This window comes from Lithobates pipiens, unplaced genomic scaffold, assembly GCF_037356315.1.
Source record: "Lithobates pipiens isolate NorthernLeopardFrog02 unplaced genomic scaffold, aLitPip1_a1.2 Scaffold_13, whole genome shotgun sequence".
Classification (NCBI taxonomy): Eukaryota; Metazoa; Chordata; class Amphibia; order Anura; family Ranidae; genus Lithobates; species Lithobates pipiens.
Genome location: NW_027507718.1, coordinates 122,939,643 through 122,960,692, shown reverse-complemented (window position 1 = coordinate 122,960,692; position 21,050 = coordinate 122,939,643). Strand labels below are relative to the sequence as shown.

The window sequence follows — 21,050 nt, the reverse complement described above, 5'->3', positions numbered from 1 at the left end:
GGACATGGTTCCAGTAATCCATGTCCTTAGTCTGCTTGTCTTCAGCAAACTGTTTGCAGACTTTCTTGTCCATCACCTTTAGAAGAGGCTTCCTTCTGTGATGACTGCCATGCAGACCAATTTGATGCTGTGTATGGTCTGAGCACTGACAGGCTGACCCCCCACCCCTTCAACCTCTGCAGCAATGCTGGCAGCACTCATATGTCTATTTGCCAAAGACAACCTCTCGATATGACGTTGAGCACATGCACTCAACTTCTTTGGTTGACCATGGCGTGGGCCTATTCTAAGTGGAACCTGCCCTGTTAAACCGCTGTATGGTCTTGGGCACCGTGCTGCAGCTCAGTTTCAGAGTCTTGGCAATCTTCTCATAGCCTAGCCCTAGGCCATCTTTATGTAGAGCAACAATTATTTTTTTCGGATCCTCAGAGAGTTCTTTACCATGAGGTACCATGTTTAACTTCCAGTGACCAGTATGAGAGTGTGAGAGCGATAACGCCAAATTTAACACACCTGCTCCCCATTCACATCTGAGACTTGTAACACTAACGCGTCACATGTCATCTGGGATGGAAATGGCTAACTGGGCCCAATTTGGACATTTTCACTTAGGGGGTGTACAGACATTATTGGCTGTGGGTTGAGTTATTTTGAGGTGACAGCAAATCTACACTGTTATACAAACTGTACACTCACTACTTTACATTGTAGCAAAGTGTAATTTCTTCAGTGTTGTCGCATGAAAATATATAATAAAATATTTACAAAAATGTGAGGGGTGTACTCACTTTTGTGAGATACTGTATATGTATAAATATTTTGCATGAAGTCAAATTCATATATGCAGGTTTTATCGATCAGTAATGCAGCTGGTAGACTAATTCTTTCTTGAAAAATTCAAAAATACATTTGGTTTATCTTGAGACTGGATTAAGCCTATTTTATGCAAAAAATATAGGTTTCAAGCAAATTATGTTATTTTCAGTCATCATTGTTCTAATTTATGTGACTTTTAGTTTAGCACCACGCTGCAAGCAGTATAATTAATCACTGTCCTTTTAAACGGGAAACATAAAACATGGCAAGGTTACATTGCTGTGTTTGACTGGTACATATACTCCTCTATTTGATTTTAAAATAGCTTGTTCGTTATTTATTTTTAATTCCACAGGATGATCCGTTTAAAAGTAAAACCCACCTTTTCAACAGCAGCAACAACCAAGACCTCTACTCTGACCCATTCCAGACCGAAGATCCCTTTACTTCAGACCCATTCAAAGGGGCAGACCCTTTTAAGAGCAGTAAGTGCATCATAGTGTTCTGAAGAGTCATGGATTTTGTATTCTAAAAAAAATAACTTTGTGGGTCGAATACACTGACACAATGCAACAACAACCTTTTCTTCCTCAGATCCGTTTGGCGATGATCCTTTTAAAGAAAGTGATCCTTTCCATGCTCACTCTACTGATGACCCTTTCCAGAAAACCAGCAAAAGTGATCCTTTTTCTGCTGATCCTTTCACAAAGAACAGTGTCCACTCCATGACTCTGCCACTAAAGGTGAGAAAAAGCCAAACAGATGGATTAAATAGCTTTTTAACCACTTTCAGACCGGACCATTTTGCTGGTAAATGACCAGAGGTCTTTTTACACTTTGGCACTGCGCTGCTTTAACTGGTAATTGCGCGGTCATGCAATGTTGTACCCAAACAAAATTTGCGTCCTTTTCTTCCCACAAATAGAGCTTTCTTTTGATGGTATTTGATTGCCTCTGCGATTTTTATTTTTTGCGATATAAACGTAAAAAGACCGCAAATTTTGAAAAAAAATGATATTTTCTACTTTTTGTTATTAGAAAAATCCAATAAACTCAATTTTAGTCATACATTTAGGCCAAAATGTATTCAGCCACATGTCTTTGGTAAAAAAAAAGTCAATAATTGTATATTTATTGGTTTGCGCAAAAGTTGTCACATCTACAAACTAAGGTACGTTTTCTGGAATTTACGCAGCTTTTAGTTTACGACTGCCTATCTCATTTCTTGAGGTGCTAAAATGGCAGGGCAGTACAAAACCCCCCCAAATGACCCCATTTTGGAAAGTAGACCCCCTAAGGAAATTGATAAGAGGCATGTTGAGCCCATTGAATATTTTATTTTTTTGCCTCAAGCGATTGAATAATGACAAAAAAAAATTTTTTTTTTTTTTTTACACAAAGTTGTCACTAAATGATATATTGCTCACACATGCTATGGGCGTATGTGAAATGACACCCCAAAATAAATTCTGCTGCTTCTCCTGAGTACGGGGATACCACATATGTGGGACTTTTTGGGAGCCTAGCCGCGTACGGGGCCCCGAAAACCAAGCACCGCCTTCAGGCTTTCTAAGGGCGTAAATTTTTGAGTTCACTTCTCACTACCTATTACAGTTTTGAAGGCCATAAAATGCCAAGATGGCACAAAACCCCCACAAATGACCCCATTTTAGAAAGTAGACACCCCAAGCTATTTGCTGAGAGGCATGTTGAGTTCATGGAATATTTTATATTTTGCCACAAGTTGCGGGAAAATTACAAACTTTTTTTTTTTTTTTTTTTTTTTCACAAAGTTGTCACTAAATGATATATTGCTCACACATGCCATGGGCATATGTGAAATGACACCCCAAAATAAATTCTGCTGCTTCTCCTGAGTACGGGGATACCACATATGTGGGACTTTTTGGGAGCCTAGCCGCGTACGGGGCCCCGTAAACCAAGCACCGCCTTCAGGCTTTCTAAGGGCGTAAATATTTGACTTCACTCCTCACTACCTATTACAGTTTTGAAGGCCATAAAATGCCAAGATGGCACAAAACCCCCACAAATGACCCCATTTTAGAAAGTAGACACCCCAAGCTATTTGCTGAGAGGCATGTTGAGTCCATGGAATATTTTATATTTTGCCACAAGTTGCGGGAAAATTACAAACTTTTTTTTTTTTTTTTTTTTTTCACAAAGTTGTCACTAAATGATATATTGCTCACGCATGCCATGGGCATATGTGAAATGACACCCCAAAATAAATTCTGCTGCTTCTCCTGAGTACGGGGATACCACATATGTGGGACTTTTTGGGAGCCTAGCCGCGTACGGGGCCCCGAAAACCAAGCACCGCCTTCAGGCTTTCTAAGGGCGTTACAGTTTTGAAGGCCATAAAATGCCAAGATGGCACAAACCCCCCCCAAATGACCCCATTTTGGAAAGTAGACACCCCTAAATTTAGGGGTACACTAGTGAGACTAGGTAATAAATGGCGGGTGCCCTGAAACTATAAAAAAATAACTAACCAACCAGCGTCACCTGTAACAGTTATATGGTGATCACTGGTGAAAGGGTTAACTAGGGGGCAATCAGGGGGCTTTATGCGGTAGTATATGGGGGTCCCTGGCACTATAAAAAGCTGCGGCGAACCTAAATACCTACCTGCCTAACTAGCGTCACCTGTGACACTAATACAGCGATCAGAAAAACGATCGCTTATTAGGCTGGGTTCACACTGGAGCGATGCGGGAACGCCACGAATGCGCGGCGGGTTCCCGCATCGCATGCCTCCCGGCGGCAGTTCACACTGCCCTATGCGAACTGCTGGGAGTGTCAGTGAAATGTTACTGACACCCCCAGATCAGTTCGCATATCGCAGTGCGATCTGCAAACTCGGATCGCATGGTGTGAACACCCATGCGATCCGATTCTGCTGCGGGCCAAAAAAAGGGTCCCGTGCGAATTTGCGGCGGGTGCGGCGGGTGTGGCGGGTGCGGCGGGTGCGGCGAATGGCTGAACTCGAATCGCACAGAGATCGGATGTGATTTGCACTGCAGTGCGGTGCGAATCACATCCGTTCTCAAACCGCTGCAATCTGAACCCAGCCTTAGTGACACTGGCGACGGGGGGTGATCACGGGGTTAAACCTTTATTGGGGGGGTTAGGGGGGTACCTTAGAACTAAAGGGGGCTAACCCTAACTGCCCTAACAGTTATTAGTCACAAATGACACCCGCCGGGTGATCAGGGGGTTAAACCTTTATTAGGTAATAAATGGCGGGTGCCCTGAAACTATAAAAAAATAACTAACCAACCAGCGTCACCTGTAACAGTTATATGGTGATCACTGGTGAAAGGGTTAACTAGGGGGCAATCAGGGGGCTTTATGCGGTAGTATATGGGGGTCCCTGGCGCTATAAAAAGCTGCGGCGAACCTAAATACCTACCTGCCTAACTAGCGTCACCTGTGACACTAATACGGCGATCAGAAAAATGATCGCTTATTAGGCTGGGTTCACACTGGAGCGATGCGGAAACGCCGCGAATCCGCGGCGGGTTCCCGCATCGCATGCCTCCCGGCGGCAGTTCACACTGCCCTATGCGAACTGCTGGGAGTGTCAGTGAAATGTTACTGACACCCCCAGATCAGTTCGCATATCGCAGTGCGATCTGCAAACTCGGATCGCATGGTGTGAACACCCATGCGATCCGATTCTGCTGCGGGCCAAAAAAAGGGTCCCGTGCGAATTTGCGGCGGGTGTGGCGGGTGCGGCGGGTGCGGCGAATGGCTGAACTCGAATCGCACAGAGATCGGATGTGATTTGCACTGCAGTGCGGTGCGAATCACATTCGTTCTCATAAACCGCTGCAATGTGAACCCAGCCTTAGTGACACTGGCGACGGGGGGTGATCACGGGGTTAAACCTTTATTGGGGGGGTTAGGGGGGTACATTAGAACTAAAGGGGGCTAACTCTAACTGCCCTAACAGTTATTACAGTCACAAATGACACCAATGCAAAAAAAAAAAAAAAAAAAAAAAAATGACATTGGTGTCACTGTGACTGGGGGGCAGGGGTAATTGGGGGGGTGATCGGGGGGTAAAGGGGGGGTGTGAGTGTGCCTGGCATGTTCTACTGTGCGTGTAGAGTGTTGGTGCAACTCACCGATCCGCTCTCCTCCGTGTCGGAACGGAAAATACCGACACGGAGGAGAGAATACATCACTTCCTCTCCTGTGTTTACATTACAGGAGAGGAAGTGATGTCACGGGGGATTTCCATTCGTCGAGAGCGATCGCGAGGGGGTGGCCATGAATGAATGGCCGCCCCCTCATCCCGGATCGCTCTCGAAGAAATGCCGACCGCCGCAGGCACCGGGGGGGGGCCCGATCGGGCCCCCCACCCGCGGGCAGGCAGGGACTTATATATACGCCCATATGCCTGCCCGTGCCATTCTGCCGACGTATATCGTCGTGCGGCGGTCGGCAAGTGGTTAATCACTTTCAGACCGGACCGTTTTGCTGGCTTAAGACCAGACCACTTTTTGCAATTGCGCGGTCATGCGACGTGGCTCCCAAACAAAATTGATGTCCCTTTTTTTCCCACAAATAGAGCTTTCTTTTGGTGGTATTTTTTGCGCTATAAACAAAAAAGCGACAATTTTGAAAAAAACTTTTTTTTTTTTACTTTTTGCTATAATAAATACCCCCCCCCCCCCCCCCCCCAAAATATATAAAAAACTTTTTTTTTTTTTTCCTCAGTTTAGGCCGATACGTATTCTTCTACATATTTTTCTTTAAAAAAAAAAAATGCAATAAGCGATTATTGATTGGTTTGCGTAAAATTTATAGCGTTTACAAAATAGGGGATAGTTTATGGCATTTTTATTAATATTTTTTTTTTACTAGTAATGGCAGCGATTTTTATTGTGACTACGACGACATGGTGGACACATCTGACATTTTTGACCCTTTTTTGGGACCATTGTCATTTATACAGAAATCGGTGCTATACAAATGCACTGATTCCTGTGTAAATGACACTGGCAGTGAAGGGGTTAACCAGGGGGTGGCAGTGTAGGGGTTAAGTGTGTCCTAGGGGCGTGTTACTAACTGTGGGGTGGCTGGGCTATGCCTTGGTGAACACTGATCTCTGCTCCAATCACAGGGAGCAGAGATCAGTGTCACTTGTTGCTAGGCAGAGCGGGGAGATACTGTTTACATCGGCATCTCCCCGTGAGACGATTGCGGGTATCCCCGCAGCGTTTGAGTCCGCAGGACCCGCGACCGGACTGGTCTAAGGGCGGCGCGCACACGATGGCAGGGCGTCAATTTCAGCTGGACGTACCTGTACGCCAGTTTGCCTGCCAGAGCCATTCTGCCAACGTACATTGTCGTGCTCCGGTCGGGAACTGGTTAAAAAATCCTTTTTATATCTTGTGTAGACAGGGCATTTGTCGTGTTAATCAGAATTCTGTCCATGGTAATCAACAGGTCTCACAGCAATTCCCACTTTTAGTAAGTAAAATGACTCTATTGATAAAATACAGGGCCCTCTATTAAGCATGAATTAACTGATTGAAATATAATTATTCACTAACTGGTATTTATTTCTTCCACAACAGTCTGATCCTTTTGAGAGCAGAGATCCTTTCTCCTCTTCAACACTGCCAAAGAAAGAATCAGGTGAGTAGGTTTTGAGTTAGAATTATGTCAACACGTTTAGTACATTAGCTTTCATATAATATACCGATACCATATCAGTAGAACTAACTAGGTTGTTGAAGGCTTTAGGCAAGAACGGTCAGTTTGTCAAATGCCAAGTATTATGATGTAGAGAAAACTGTTTCCTCTTTACACATCTTTAAACGTAAAAGTGCTGTGCTATTCATATGAATAACAAAATATTTGTGCAAAATGAATCCAAGAACATGAACATAAAATCAGATGCTAAATACATGTAAATATAAGGGCGAAACCAAAGCCATACCACTTACAGGAACACAATGACCCATGGTAGATGGAATGGGTTTTGCTTCTTTCAATGCAAGACCGTGTAACAGGAGAACAACATACAAAAAGAAGCAACCTCCCTAATGTAGTAAGTACTGTAAAAACTGCTTCATTAGAAGTTAAAAAAATGAACACTTGCAGTTTAAAAGAAATCTGTACCACTCATCATTGTAAACAAAGGAATTCCCGGGATAGGTCTCTAGCAATGGGAGTTTATTCTACAAATAATTCCCGCTATCTCTTTTTCTAACTTAGATTATAGAGCAAGGGTGGGTTATAATTTCTGTCAATTTTATTTTTGCCATCTGTGTCCCGTTGGGGAGATATCCCTTCACTTCCTGTCTCATAGCCAAAACAGAAAAGGCGAGGAAATCCCTACGAAATTAAGAGAATCTCTTTGGGACCCCCAGGTCACCAGAGCTAGTTTCCCCGTTGGAAGATTTCTCCACAATTCCTTTTCTGGGGACAACCCAAAATGTGGGATTTTATCTATTTATTTTACTTTCAATGATAATGGTAAACAGGATAATTGGAGAGGGTGAATCTCCTTAACAGGGGCACGGACAGCAATAAATACCCGGTGAGGTGTTCTGATCCCTCTCCACTCCATCCAAAACAAAAAATGTTTTGCCTTTAGTTATTGTTTGACTAGTTTATTTTTATTTTTTATTTTATCTTCTGATTTTTCAATGTTGTTGGTTTTATTTTTAATCTTTTGCATAACAATACCCGGTTATCCTGCGAGTCAATCTTCCTTGCTTTAGCAGTCTGAACACAAAGCATATTGATAACTTTAGGATGCCAGGAATAGTTTTTGCACAGAAGTTGGTCTACCTCAGACTCTCTAATACAAACTAAATCTCCAGCAAAAGAATTGTCACTTTGAACTGAAAACAACATAAAAAAATAATATTGATTGACAAAGTATTTCAGCTTGCTGGAAATTTTCTTTGTATGCATTCTATTTATAAAAATGGTGGAGACATTCCAACCAGGACTCGGGAGCATGCTGCTAAATATCCTACAATCCCAGTGTACTAAATCAGTGGCTGCCAACCTTTCAAATCTCACAGACCATTAAACTCACAATTTTGAATCCCGCGGACCACTAACATTGATTTTTACATGCCTTATATACACAATGCTCTTGCTTTCGGCCCCTCTCCCCCTGGATCACACTGCTTATAAGCACAATGCTCTGGCTTTCTGCCATTCAGACCTGCTTTTGAAAGTTGAATCTGGTTAGTGATGTGAAATGCAGGCAAGGTAGGAAGCAGGCCCACTTACATGTGAGAAGCGCCATGAGGTTTGGCTGTATTGGATTACTCAAAACTGGGATGAAAGCATACTCCACTCCAGGGTTTCTCAACTCCAGTCCTCAAGGCGCCCCAACAGGTCATGTTTTCAGGATTTCGCTCAGATGAACAGCTGTGGTAATCTCTAAGGCAGTGAAATTGGTCAAATCACCTGTGCAAAATAAGGGTAAGACTGAAAACATGACCAGTTGGGGCACCTTGAGGACTGGAGTTGAGAAACACTGCTCCAATCTATTCACTCTCATGAAAGGACTCACTCATTCATTGCCCATTTGTGTCAGCACTGAGCCAAACAGCAGCATAAGATAAAGGGGCGCGAGTGTCATACAAACCGAGAATCACCAGCTATTTCTTTACTTCTGGTGGCTGAATGGTGGGAGAGTGAAGGATAGGTAAGTATGCACTTTTTGGGGAGGTGGGCATTAAAGTGAATCTCTTACATTACCATAAAATATATTGAACGAACTATAGCATAGTTACAGTATTCCCTGCATACCGTTAGCAGTCCACGTATTGGTTGGAATTGATCTTGGGCCTGATGTACTGGTAAATAAAATTAAAAAATACCACAAGGATCCTATATTGAGTCTGATCATTGATCTCAGTCATAGGATGATTTGTATTTTACAAAATGTATAGTTTCATAGTATAGTAAAGTATGAATAAAGTAATTTTTTTTAACTTGGATAGAGGGGATGGAGTACAACATCTGTCAGTTTGTATTGCTGTCTGTGCCCCCATTAGGAAGATACACCCTCTCTATTTATTTGTACTGTTTACCATTAGAGATGGTCTTGAGCATGTTCGGAATCCCACCTGCCCGATCCTGCCAGAAAGCTGTCACTGCACAGGACTTATCACAGGCAGTGAGACATTTTCTGATCTGTGCAGCTGCGGATGGGGAAATGTCTCAGCCTGTGATTAGTGGTGAGCAGTGTCGGCTTCCTGGTAGGCTCAGGCAAGTAGGATCCCGGACACGCCCAAGCTCATTCCGATTTACCATTATCATTGAAAGTGAACTTAAAATCCCACATTTTGAGTTGTACTCAGAAAAGTAATAGAGGGGAAATATTCCAATGGGAACACTAGTTCTTGTGACCTGGTGGGCCGCAAGGGATTCCCTTAATTTGCAGGGATTTCCTCTTACTTCCTGTTTGGCTATGGCACAGAACATGAAGTTAAATCTCTCTAATGGGACAGCAATGGCAAAATTAACCCATACAGGGGTTATAAACCTCCCTCCCTCACTCTACCCAAAATATGGTTCTACTTTAAGTAAAGTTTAGAAATGTGCTTACTTTTCATTTGATGATGTTTTATAAATCTATTCCTTTGTGATGGGTATTTGCCTCACTTCGCTGTCAGTTGTATCCTTTCTAATCTAACGTTACCACCTGATCTAATATTGGTGTATACGCCAAGGTGGAATTTTTGTAATATCTTCATATTGTTTATTTAAACTTTAAACTTACTGCTTGTATTGTAGACCCATTTGGAACTCTGGATCCCTTTGGAAGCAGTGCATTCAACAGTAATGAAAGTTTTGCAGACTTTAGCCACATGTCCAAGGTAAGAAGACATTTTCTTATAATAAAGTACAAACTCTTGGGACACAGCTAAATACTTTTTAATTTTTCTTCTGGTAAAAAACACCTTATTTAAAAAAAAAAAAAATCAGTAGTACATCAAATAAAGTAAGTAGCTCATATGAACCATAATGCCATTTTGAGCTGTGACCAGTTCTTTCTCAAATGGCAGGATATACTTGCATGTAAATATATATAATTTTTAGAGTTACCCTACGGTTCACACAACTCAGTACAAATATCTGTCATGATACATTCTAAATTATTAACAAATCACTCCAGCAAATGTTATGAACAAACTACAAGCAAGCCCTGCATACTACCATATACAGTATATATTTTATATATATATATATATGCATTAAAAATTTACTAATTAGAGTGTCCAAATCTGAACTATAGTAAATGATATACACATTCTTTTTTCTTTGCTTTTCAAAGGATTTCTAATTCTAGCCACTACCAGAACCTAATGCACTTTTCACAACCAGACAGGTGACATACTCTTTTCCCGGTTCTGTGAATCAGCGTCCTGGTTTTGCTTTCTGACATCTTATATCACCTGTCTGCCCTCAGCCTTATTATTGAACAATGACTCTACATCTTTACCTCTCTCCAATGAGCAGGCAGCTGACAGAGATATCAGAGTGGGGTAATCATTCTTGCTATAAAAGGTGCATGCATTGTCCATAATTAAGGAATTTTTGAGCAGGTAAAACAAAAAATGTACTGTATATGCTTTTGTACTGTATATTTAGCGGTTTTTCCAGATTTCCACTCCCCCCCCCTAGACAAAATCTTTTATTGAACAAATAGAAAAAATACATACAATAGGCCACCGTGACGAACGTCAAACATAATAGACAGTATTACTTATAAGATGCATACAGCGACATCCCTTATTATTGTTTACATTAATACAAGACATTAGTGCCAGTACCATTTACAGTTTGTCATACCCATTCAATATACATGTTGTCCCGTGATTAGCACCACTCCCACCCAGTATACACATTCTGTGGGGAGTTCAAATAAAAAGACCTAGAGATCACGATGTGTCTAAGCCCAGTCAAATACAGGTTTCAGGAGCCATCTGTCCCATATCTTATCATACTTGGAGGGGCATCCTTTGAGAGTACATACGTTTATTGTAAGGCAAAACATTATTGACTTCTACTATCCAATGTGAAAACTCTGGTGGATTGGGTCTCATGCAGATTCTAGCTATAACCTTACGTGCAGAAAAGAGTGTTTCATGTAGGAATATTTTGGTAAATTTATTGAACGCTGGGTCCGGGAAAATTCCCAGGATACACAGCTCTGGCTGAAGTGTTATAGGAGAGCCCATTGTGTCATGAAAGAACCGTACTACCTGTGCCCAGAATGTCTGGATTTTTGGGCATTGCCACAATAAATGGAAGAAGGTACCCACAGCTTGGTTGCACATTGGGCAAGTGGTACATTGATTACTCTTATATCTAGAGACTCTGAGCGGTGTGAGATATGCCCTATGCATTATAAAGGTTTGGGTTAGACAATCCGATAGTTTAGGTGACACGAATTTGCACGTGTCTAGGGCCTCGCTTCATTCATCATCCTCTATAGAACCCTCCCACCTGGACTTCAGGGCATATGCCGACTTAGTTGCCTGTGGGAGTGTTAACATAGTGTAAAATTGAGAAATCAACTTCTTAGACCCCTTTCACACCAGGGCGTTTTGCAGGCGCTGTAGCGTTAGAAATAGTGCCTGCAATACACCCTAAAAAAGCTGCACCATTGTCTGTAGTGTGAAAGCCCGAGGGCTTTCACACTACAGCGCTAGGCTGGCAAGACGTCGGGGAAAAGTCCTGCCAGCAGCTTCTATGGGCGGTGTGGTGTGAAAGGTGTCTTAGGGTCAGGACATTTTATGTCTGCCATTAGGGGGTTATCATTTAAGGAGAGGTTATCCAAGGGGAACCGCGCATGGAAGGCATGGTGAAGTTGTATATACCTGAAGAACATTTGATTCGGTAGTGTAAATAAAAATTTTAGACTATCAAATGACTTCAATTTCCCAGTATGGGTAATGTGGGACAAGTAGAATATTCCCCTAGATCTCCACACCCCACTATCCTGCATGAGTCTGAACTCCGGCGTTATGCCACAGAGAGGTATAGCTATGCGGTGATGCGATGTGCAACCTGTCGGAGGCCACACTCCATACTTTTCTATACTGGTACAATAGAAATTGGTGGTCAATCATTTGGCGCCCTCACCTCCTCCCGCTATCACCACTAGGGGATCTAGGGCTGGCTGTATCCACTTTGGGTACAGAAAGTAGAGAAATCTTTCTCTGTCTACTTTATCAATATGAAACATTTGTGACAATGCAAGATAGTATGCATTAAAATCAGGCAGTGCCATTCCAGCAAGGTCAGTCAGGTTTTTTAACTTATGCCATGGGAGTTTGTGCCTATCGTTGCCCCAGACAAACAGTTTAAGGAAAGTCTTCAGTATTTTGAAATGCCTGAGCACCAAGTACACCAGTGAGTGCCAGATAATGTATAGAATTTTTGGCAGCAAAACCATTTTTACAAAATTCATTCATAATGGGAGACGAGCCCATACCTGTGTCTTCTGCTTAAGCATTTCATATAGTGGTGTTATATTAAGCGTAGTGTAATCTGCTGGGTCGAGGGTAGTCCATATTTGATGTCTACCCTCTGCAAGGGAAGTAGGGTCCTATCTCTGGGTGGTGGGAAGCTGTCAAGGGGGAGTATCTGGGATTTGTCCCAATTGATCCAAAGGCCAGGGAATGCACCAAATCGTTCTATCAGGGCCAAAGCCAGCGGCCCGAGTCATCTAGGCTACAATAAGGTTTTGTCTGCATAAGTGCTGATTTTTTTTCCGTGACCTCCCCTGTTGTAGTCCCACTATCCACGTATGTGTACATATAGCTATTGCGAGTGTCTCTGCCGCCAGTGCATACGACGACGGAGGACACCCCTGTCTCATACCTCTAGAAAGGGGAAATTGTTCTGAGGACCACCTATTAGCCAGAACCCTCGAAACTGGGTTTTGGTAAAGAAGCTGGACCCATTTTTTGAATTTAGGACCTAAACCAAACTTGTCCAGGTAGGTCTAAAGGTATCTCCACTCGACTGAGTCGAATGCCTTGGCAGTATCCAAGGCTATGGTCACCCTGGACCCCGGGTTGTCATGTGCCGCCAGTAAAGTGGCATATAGAGTTGCAAAGAAGTCCCGTAATAGTTTCGTTACCTGAGTAGATTCCGTCACAAGTGTATCACCAGGGGAGCGGAGTGAAATCACCACCAGGGGTCTCTCCTCGCAATGCATCAGGTAGGTCAACAACTTCCCAGCTTTCTCTCCATGTTCAAACTACTTTTGTCTATGAAAAGAGTTTGCACCTGGACTTTTCATAATGTAACTAATTTTTTGCCCTAGAGCATAATTTAAGGCCATCAGCCCTATCTGCAGTGGGGTCTTCCTAAAACGCCCTCTCCGATGTGAGCAGGTGCTCCGTAGTTATATCCATAGTTACTTAGGAGGTTTGTTTCAATCTATTATTGCGTGCGGTAAGTGTCATGCGTGCATGTTTTTTAAACGTTTCCCAAACTATTTGTGGTGAGTCCTCGGTAGTCTCAAAATATTGTTTCCAGTCAGTAGTGTGATCGTCATCCTCCAGAAACAAAGTTAACCAGAAGGGGTTCAACCACCACGAGGTCGGTGGACATTTGTGGTAAAGAGAGCTTGACCCAATAAGAGCAGTGGTCAGAAAGTGACCTAGGGGAGTATCTCACATCTGCTAACCTGGGAAGGAGTTATTTAGACAGTAGTATGAGGTCTATGCGGGACATAAAGTGATGGGATGTGGAAAAACATGAGTAGGCCCGGGACGTAGGGTTCCTAGACCTCCACGTGTCCACTAGGTTGAAATCTATGAGGAGCCTCACAAATCTCGTTGGGCGGTGGGGCATGGTAGAGGAGGGGGACCCAGTCATTCTATCTAATGTCGGGTCCAGCACATTATTAAAGTCACCTAGCCACACCGCTGGCACTTTAGGGTGTAGAGCCATAAAATGAAACCCATCTGACCAGATAGAGGTTTGGAACTGTGGTGGTACATAAAATGGCAATAAGAGTATCATATCTCCATGTACAGTGGGGATCGAAAGTTTGGACACCCCAGGTAAAAATGTGTATTAATGTGCATAACGAAGCCAAGGAAAGATGGGAAAATCTCCAAATGGCATCAAATTACAGATTAGACATTCTTATAATATGTCAAAAAAAATTAGATTTTATTTCCATCATTTACACTTTCAAAATTACAGAAAACAAAAAAAATGGCGTCTGCAAAAGTTTGGGTACCCTGCAGAGTTAATATCTTGTACTGCCCCCTTTGGCAAGTATCACAGCTTGTAAACGCTTTTTGTAGCCAGCCAAGAGTCTCTCAATTCTTGTTTGAGGTATCATTATCTATTTTTCCTTACAAAAGTGTTCCAGTTCTTTGAGATTTCCGGGCTGTCTGTCACGCACTGCTCTTTTAAGGTCTATCCATAGATTTTCAATAATGTTGAGGTCAGGAGATTGTGAAGGCCATGGCAAAACCTTCAGTTTACGCCTCTTGATGTAATCCCCTGTGGATTTTGAGGTGTGTTTAGGATCATCATCCATTTGTAGAAGCCATCCTCTCTTTAACTTCAGCTTTTTCACAGATGGCATGAAGTTACCATCCAAAATTTGCTGAAATTTTATTGAATCCATTTTTCTTTCTACTGTTGAAATGTTCCCTGTGCCACTGGCTGCAATACAACCCCAAAGCATGATTGATCCACCCCCATGCTTAACAGTTGGACAGAGGTTCTTTTCATTAAATTCTGTGCCCTTTCGTCTCCAAACGTACCTTTGCTCATTCCGGCCAAAAAGTTCTATTTTAACCTCATCGGCCCACAGAACTTGTTTCGAAAATGCCTCAGGCTTGTCTATATGTTCATTTGCAAAGTTCAAACGCTGATTTTTATGGTGAGGATGTAGAAGAGGTTTTCTTCTGATGACTCTTCGATGAAGACCATATTTGTACAAGTACAGTGCCTTGCGAAAGTATTCGGCCCCCTTGAACTTTTCAACCTTTTGCCACATTTCAGGCTTCAAACATGTAGATATAAAATTTTTATTTTTTGTGAAGAATCACCAACAAGTGGGACACAATTGTGAAGTGGAATGAAATCTGTTGGATTTTTGAAACTTTTTTAACTAATAAAGAAATGAAAAGTGGGGCGTGCAAAATTATTCGGCCCCCTTGCGTTAATACTTTGTAGAGCCACCTTTTGCTGCGATTACAGCTGCAAGTCGCTTGGGGTATGTCTCTATCAGTTTTGGACATCGAGAGACTGAAAAGCAGTTTTCAGCTCTTTCCACAGATTCTCGATTGGATTCAGGTCTGAACTTTGACTTGGCCATTCTAACACCTGGATACGTTTATTTGTGAACCATTCCTTTGTAGATTTTGCTGTATGTTTGGGATCATTGTCTTGTTGGAAGATAAATCTCCGTCCCAGTTTCAGGTCTTTTGCAGACTCAACAGGTTTTCATCCAGAATGGTCCTGTATTTGGCTGCATCCATCTTCCCCTCAATTTTAACCATCTTCCCTGTCCCTGCTGAAGAAAAGCAGGCCCAAACCATGATGCTGCCACCACCATGTTTGACAGTGGGGATGGTGTGTTGAGGGTGATGAGCTGTGTTGCTTTTACGCCAAACATATAGTTTTGCATTGTGGGCAAAAAGTTCGATTTTGGTTTCATCTGACCAGAGCACCTTCTTCCACATGTTTGGTGTGTCTCCCAGGTGGCTTGTGGCAAACTTTACACAAGACTTTTTATGGATATCTTTGAGAAATGGCTTTCTTCTTGCCACTCTTCCATAAAGACCAGATTTGTGCAGTGTACGACTGATTGTTGTCCTATGGACAGACTCTCCCACCTCAGCTGTAGTTCTCTGCAGTTCATCCAGAGTGATCATGGACCTCTTGGCTGCATCTCTGATCAGTCTTCTCCTTGTCTGAGCTGAAAGTTTAGAGGGACAGCCAGGTCTTGGTAGATTTGCAGTGGTCTGATACTCCCATTTCAAAATGATCGCTTGCACAGTGCTCCTTGGGATGTTTAAAGCTTGGGAAATCTTTTTGTATCCAAATCCGGCTTTAAACTTCTCCACAACAGTATTACGGACCTGCCTGGTGTGTTCCTTGGTCTTCATGATGCTCTCTGTGCTTTCAACAGAACCCTGAGACTATCACAGAGCAGGTGCATTTATACAGAGCCGGCCCCCCACCCTATGTGAATGAGTATGGGGTACAATGTACCCCTACCCATTCACCTGTGAAAAAAATTTAAATAAAACACAACACACAAGGGATAAAAATAATTTATTGCACAGCTCCGGGGGTTTTCGTCCATCTTGGGGGGTCTTCTCGCCGGTTTCGTCCGCTATCTTCTGCTAGCTCTTTTACTAGCGGAGGAGCCCGGCTTCCTTCTTTGTCGCCACCTCCGTCCGGGGGTCTTCTTCCAACTTCGGGGGTATTGTCCCCCTCTTCGGTTCTTCTTGCCGGGCCTACACTCCTCCTTCCAGCTCTTTTACTGGCGGTGGTCCGGTCTTCTGTCACAGTCCCAGAGGATGCTGAGACTGTGACATCATAATGGGCGGGGACATCGCCCAGCGATGTCCCTAAATAAGTCGCCGCACGGCGCATCCCTTTCATTGCGGCCAGAGAGAGCGTGGAGTCAACATCTCAAGAACAGAAGAACAAAAGGCGGCGAAGACAGCGGCGACAGAAGATCGGGCCACCACCAGTAAAAGAGCTGGAAGAAGGAGCGGAGGCCCAGCAAGAAGGACCTAAGAGGGGGCAAGACCCCTGAAGAGGGGCACAAGACCCCCAAAGTCGGAAGAAGACCCCCGGGCGGCGGCGACGAAGAAGAAAGTCGGGCTCCTCTGCTAGTAAAAGAGCTAGCAGAAGATAGCGGAGGAGTCCGGCGAAAAGACCCAAGACGGAAGAAGACCCCCGGAGCTGTGCAATAAATTATTTTTAACCCTTGTGTGTTGTGTTTATATTTTTTTCACAGGTGAATGGGTAGGGGTACATTGTACCCCATACTCATTCACATAGGGTGGAGGGCCGGTATCCGGGGGCCCCCTTATTAAAGGGGGCTCCCGGATTCCAATAAGCCCCCTGCCCGCAGACCCCGACAACCAACGTCCAGGGTTGTCTGGAAGAGGCCCTTGTCCTCATCAACATGGGGACAAGGTGCTTTGGGATGGGGGGGCCCCTTTCCCCAAAGCACCCCCCCATGTTGAGGGCACGCGGCCTGGTACGGCTCAGGAGGGGAGGGGGAGCTCGCTCGTCCCCACCCCCTTTCCTGACCATCCGGGATGCGTGCTCGCATAAGGGTCTGATATGGACCTGAGGAGGACCTCCACCCCCTTTTTTCGGCATAGGGCTTCCACTTTAAGTCCATACCAGGTGACGGGGCCAGCGTTGTGTCAATCTCGCCGCCTAAGGCGGCGACATTGACTTTCTTAGCTAGTCCCGGCTACCTGGAGGCGTGCTCAAAATGAACGGACTTTCCTCCGTGCGTGGGAAAGTCCATTCATTTCAAAAGTATGCTGGACTAGCACACACAGGGCCGTATTGTCCGTCGGACTGCGAGTCTGGCGGACAAATTTTGAGTCAAAACTACTTTCTAAGTCCGCCGGACTTTTGGGACCGGATAGTTTGATCGTGTGTATGCGGCATAAGTGTCCAATTTGTCTGCTGCAATGTCGCAGTCCCACTAAAAATCGCTAATTGTCGCCTTTACTAGTACAAAAATAAAGTCCCTAAATCTATCCCAAAGTTTGTAGATGCTATAAATTTTGCACAAACCAATCAATATACGCTAATTGGGATTTTTAACACAAATATGTAGCAGAATACATATTTGCCTCAATTGATTTTGTTTTTATGAAATTTGTTTTTTTTATTTTATTGGGTTGCTTTATAGCAGAAAGTAATATATCTCTATACATACATACATAAACACACACACATATATATATATATATATATATATATATATATATATATATATATATATATATATATATGTGTGTGTTTTTTTTGTTTTTATTGTTGCTCTTTTTTTATTTATAGCGCAAAAAATAAAAACCACAGATGTGATCAAATACCACCAAAAGAAAGCTCTGTTTGTGGGGAAAAAAGGACCTCAATTTGATTTGGGTACAGCGTCGCACGTCCACGCAGTTGTCAGTTAAAATAACACAGTGCCGTATCGCAAAAATGGCCTGGTCATTAAGGGGGTAAAACCTTCCGGGGCTGAAGTGGTTAAAAGGGTTAGTGGACTGTCAGTCTTTGCAAGAGTTTTTTGACTCCTTTTTGTTCAGCACTAGGTGTCACCATTACCACACTAGATTTCCACAGTCTGTTCATACTGAAACCTTAAGCTCTCTAGTATCTCTCTCACCACTTCAAAGTTGCAGTTGTAAGGTGTAATAAACAAGGCAAATGTGGTTTTATCTATGACATTCTAGCTTGTTTTCAGAGAAATATATACATTCTAAGTTTTTTGTCTTTAACCTACATTTTTCTTCTAATGAAATCAAATTAGGTTTTGAAAAATGAGGACCCACTAATGTCGTCTAAGCAGAAAAATGTGTACTAAGCCACTGTTATTTGGATCTATGTAAAGGGGTCTACACCTTTAATTCTTTGTGGCTTTAATCATATTGAAATGTGTGTGGAGCATTGTTTTAAAGTGTATGTGGATAAAATAAAAACGTTTTCAGTGCATCTGTGTAATACATGCACTCTTCTCCATGCTCTCTCTTTTTTTTTATTTTATTTTTTTATCTGCAAGTAAAGAATTACCTGTTGATTCAGCCGTTAATCTAGTACGCTCCTAATTTCCTGTAGTAGGTTAAGACAGCATTGTCTACTTACTGCAGGATATTAGGAGTTTGCTGAATTTCTGACAGGTTTAATTGGAGTTTCTCTTTTGTCCATTGTAGTACATAGTTGTGCTTTAAAGCTGAACTCCAGCTTTTGATACACTTTACAGTTTGTTTGGGCCAGCTTGGCCCAAACCAAGTATATTCCTCACTAACATGTGAGGCAGCTGAATGTGCAGTATAAACTGTATGTAGCTGAGGCACAGTAGGGTTTATCTGATGGGTGCTCAGCCATTCAGAAAAAGCAATGTATTCTAGCAATGAATACAAAGCTTCCTCTGATTGAGAGATTATGATGTCATCAGCCTGTGCCTCTGACTCAGCCAATCAGAGGAAGCTTTTTATTCATTGCTAGAATACATTGCTTTCTCTGAATGGCTGAGTGCCAATAGGATAGACTCTACTGTCTTCTGGGTATGAGACAAGTCTCGAACCCAGAATCTTGTCTAAAATCAGTTTATACTGCACATCCAGTGGCCTTGCATATTAGCAGGGGACATTGTTCATTTTGGCAAGCTTGGCCAAAACACACTATGTAAATGTATCAAAAGCTGGATTTGAGCTTTAAAGTATCAGGTATATTGCCACCTTCTGTAGTAGCTGCAGGTGGTCAAAATCCCTTCCACAGCTGTGGACAACTCCCTTATTAGCCTAACGAATAAGAGGTCATTAGAATGTTCTGGAAATCCTAATTCCTTTTTATTGTGTTTTCAAGCGATTCGCTAACTGGGTGACAGCCTGCATTATATAGATCCTACTGGTCCCCCAATTGCAGACAATTGAGCGCATGCAGTTCCTTACTGTGTGCAGGTTTGGCTGTCGCCCAGTTTCTTATAGACAGTCTGTGGGGTTTTTGCTCTAGTGGTAAAGCATGACTGGCTAGCCTGATGGTCTGTCCCTCCTGGAGAAGTATTGAAAGCTGATGCTGAATGTTTCTCTCTCGAATAGTTCAGCAGAAAAAGGGTACCGCATGAGCATCGCCATGATGCTCTTTGTGATTCCTGTAAAGCCCTTAGTGATTTTTTTTTTTTTTCACTTTCTAGAAAATACACCAGGATATCAGTATCCCAAAAGCCTTTAACATTTGCAAGGGACAAATGTTTTGGGTGGCCCGAGTCTGAGAAAAAGCCCCCTCCCCTCATACGGTTTTACCCCCACCTGTCCAGCTGGAGGCAGTGGGGATGACTTCTGTTTGCAGGCTGTTGACTAGTCCAGACAAAGACAAATGGGTTTGAAAATTGGTGAGAGACATATGCAAGCTGGATGGGTGAAAAACTTCTGTGAAGGCCAGGTGGTGTGGAAGGTGTATGTTGGCCCCCACCTTGTACTGAAGAGCTGGGGGGGGGGACTTCATATTGAGAAAGGTGGAAGTAAGGCTGCTTTCACACTGGGGCGGTATTCAAGCGTTACAGCGCTAAAAATAGCGCCTGAAAAAAACCGGCCCCTTTTCACTCCAGTGTGGAGGGAGGGCTTTCACACTGGGGCGGTGCGCTGGCAGGACAGTGAAAAAAGTCCTGCTAGCCGCATCTTTGGAGCGGTGAAGGAGCGGTGTATTCACCGCTCCTAAACCGCTCCTACCCATTGAAATCAATGGGACAGCGCGGCAATACCGCCGGCAAAGCGCCGCTGCAGCGGCGCTTTGCGGGCGGGTTTAACCCATTTTCGGCCTCTAGCAGGGGTTAAAACCACCCCGCTAGCGCCCGCAGACCGCCGCTAAAACGACGGTAAAGCGCCGCTAAATATAGCGGCGCTTTACCGCCGACGCCCGCACCGCCCCAGTGTGAAAGCAGCCTAAAGGGCTTGAAATTAAACCAATGCACAGAGCAGGCAAGTATAATATGTTTATTTAAATACAAAACAAAATCTAGCCGTCGAGCATGTAGGAGAGTGCAGCGCATGCTCAGTAGGGACTCGGCTTGAAGCCGTAATGCTTCACTGCCGGGTTCCCTTACCCGCAATGGTGCCGGCAGCAGCACCCGACTGCTGATGGAAACATCAGCTGCGGTGCAGATATCGCAGGACTCTAGGACAGGTAAGTGTCCTATTATTAAAAGTCAGCAGCTGCAGTATGTGTAGCTACTGGATTTTAACTTTTGCAGGGGTGGGCAGACCTCCTATTTAATGTTAAGTGCTAAAAGATGAAGATAGATGGGTTAAACACAAGGCGACATGGAAAAGCACTTCCATGGTCCCTTTTTTTTTTTTTTAAATAAGGCTTTATGCGCATGGATGTATTTGTGCAATCTAAAAATGCTTCATATTTCTGATACCCAAGGTGTATGCATCACATAAACGGGTGTGGGGGGGTGGTCGCATTCTTTGCTTTTCAAGGAC

The 21,050-nt window shown here is 43.4% G+C and overlaps 1 protein-coding gene across 5 annotated transcripts in view; it reads left to right on the top strand.

Moving 5' to 3' along the window:
- EPS15L1 (epidermal growth factor receptor pathway substrate 15 like 1) overlaps window positions 1-21,050 on the top strand; it is a 302,041-nt gene that overhangs the window by 163,619 nt on the left and 117,372 nt on the right. For all 5 annotated transcript variants that reach the window (XM_077475481.1, XM_077475483.1, XM_077475480.1 and 2 more), the window contains 4 exons: window positions 1,172-1,301; window positions 1,411-1,559; window positions 6,426-6,486; window positions 9,616-9,698. In XM_077475481.1, coding sequence (XP_077331607.1) covers window positions 1,172-1,301; window positions 1,411-1,559; window positions 6,426-6,486; window positions 9,616-9,698 — 423 coding nt within the window. The remainder of the gene's footprint in view (window positions 1-1,171; window positions 1,302-1,410; window positions 1,560-6,425; window positions 6,487-9,615; window positions 9,699-21,050) is intronic.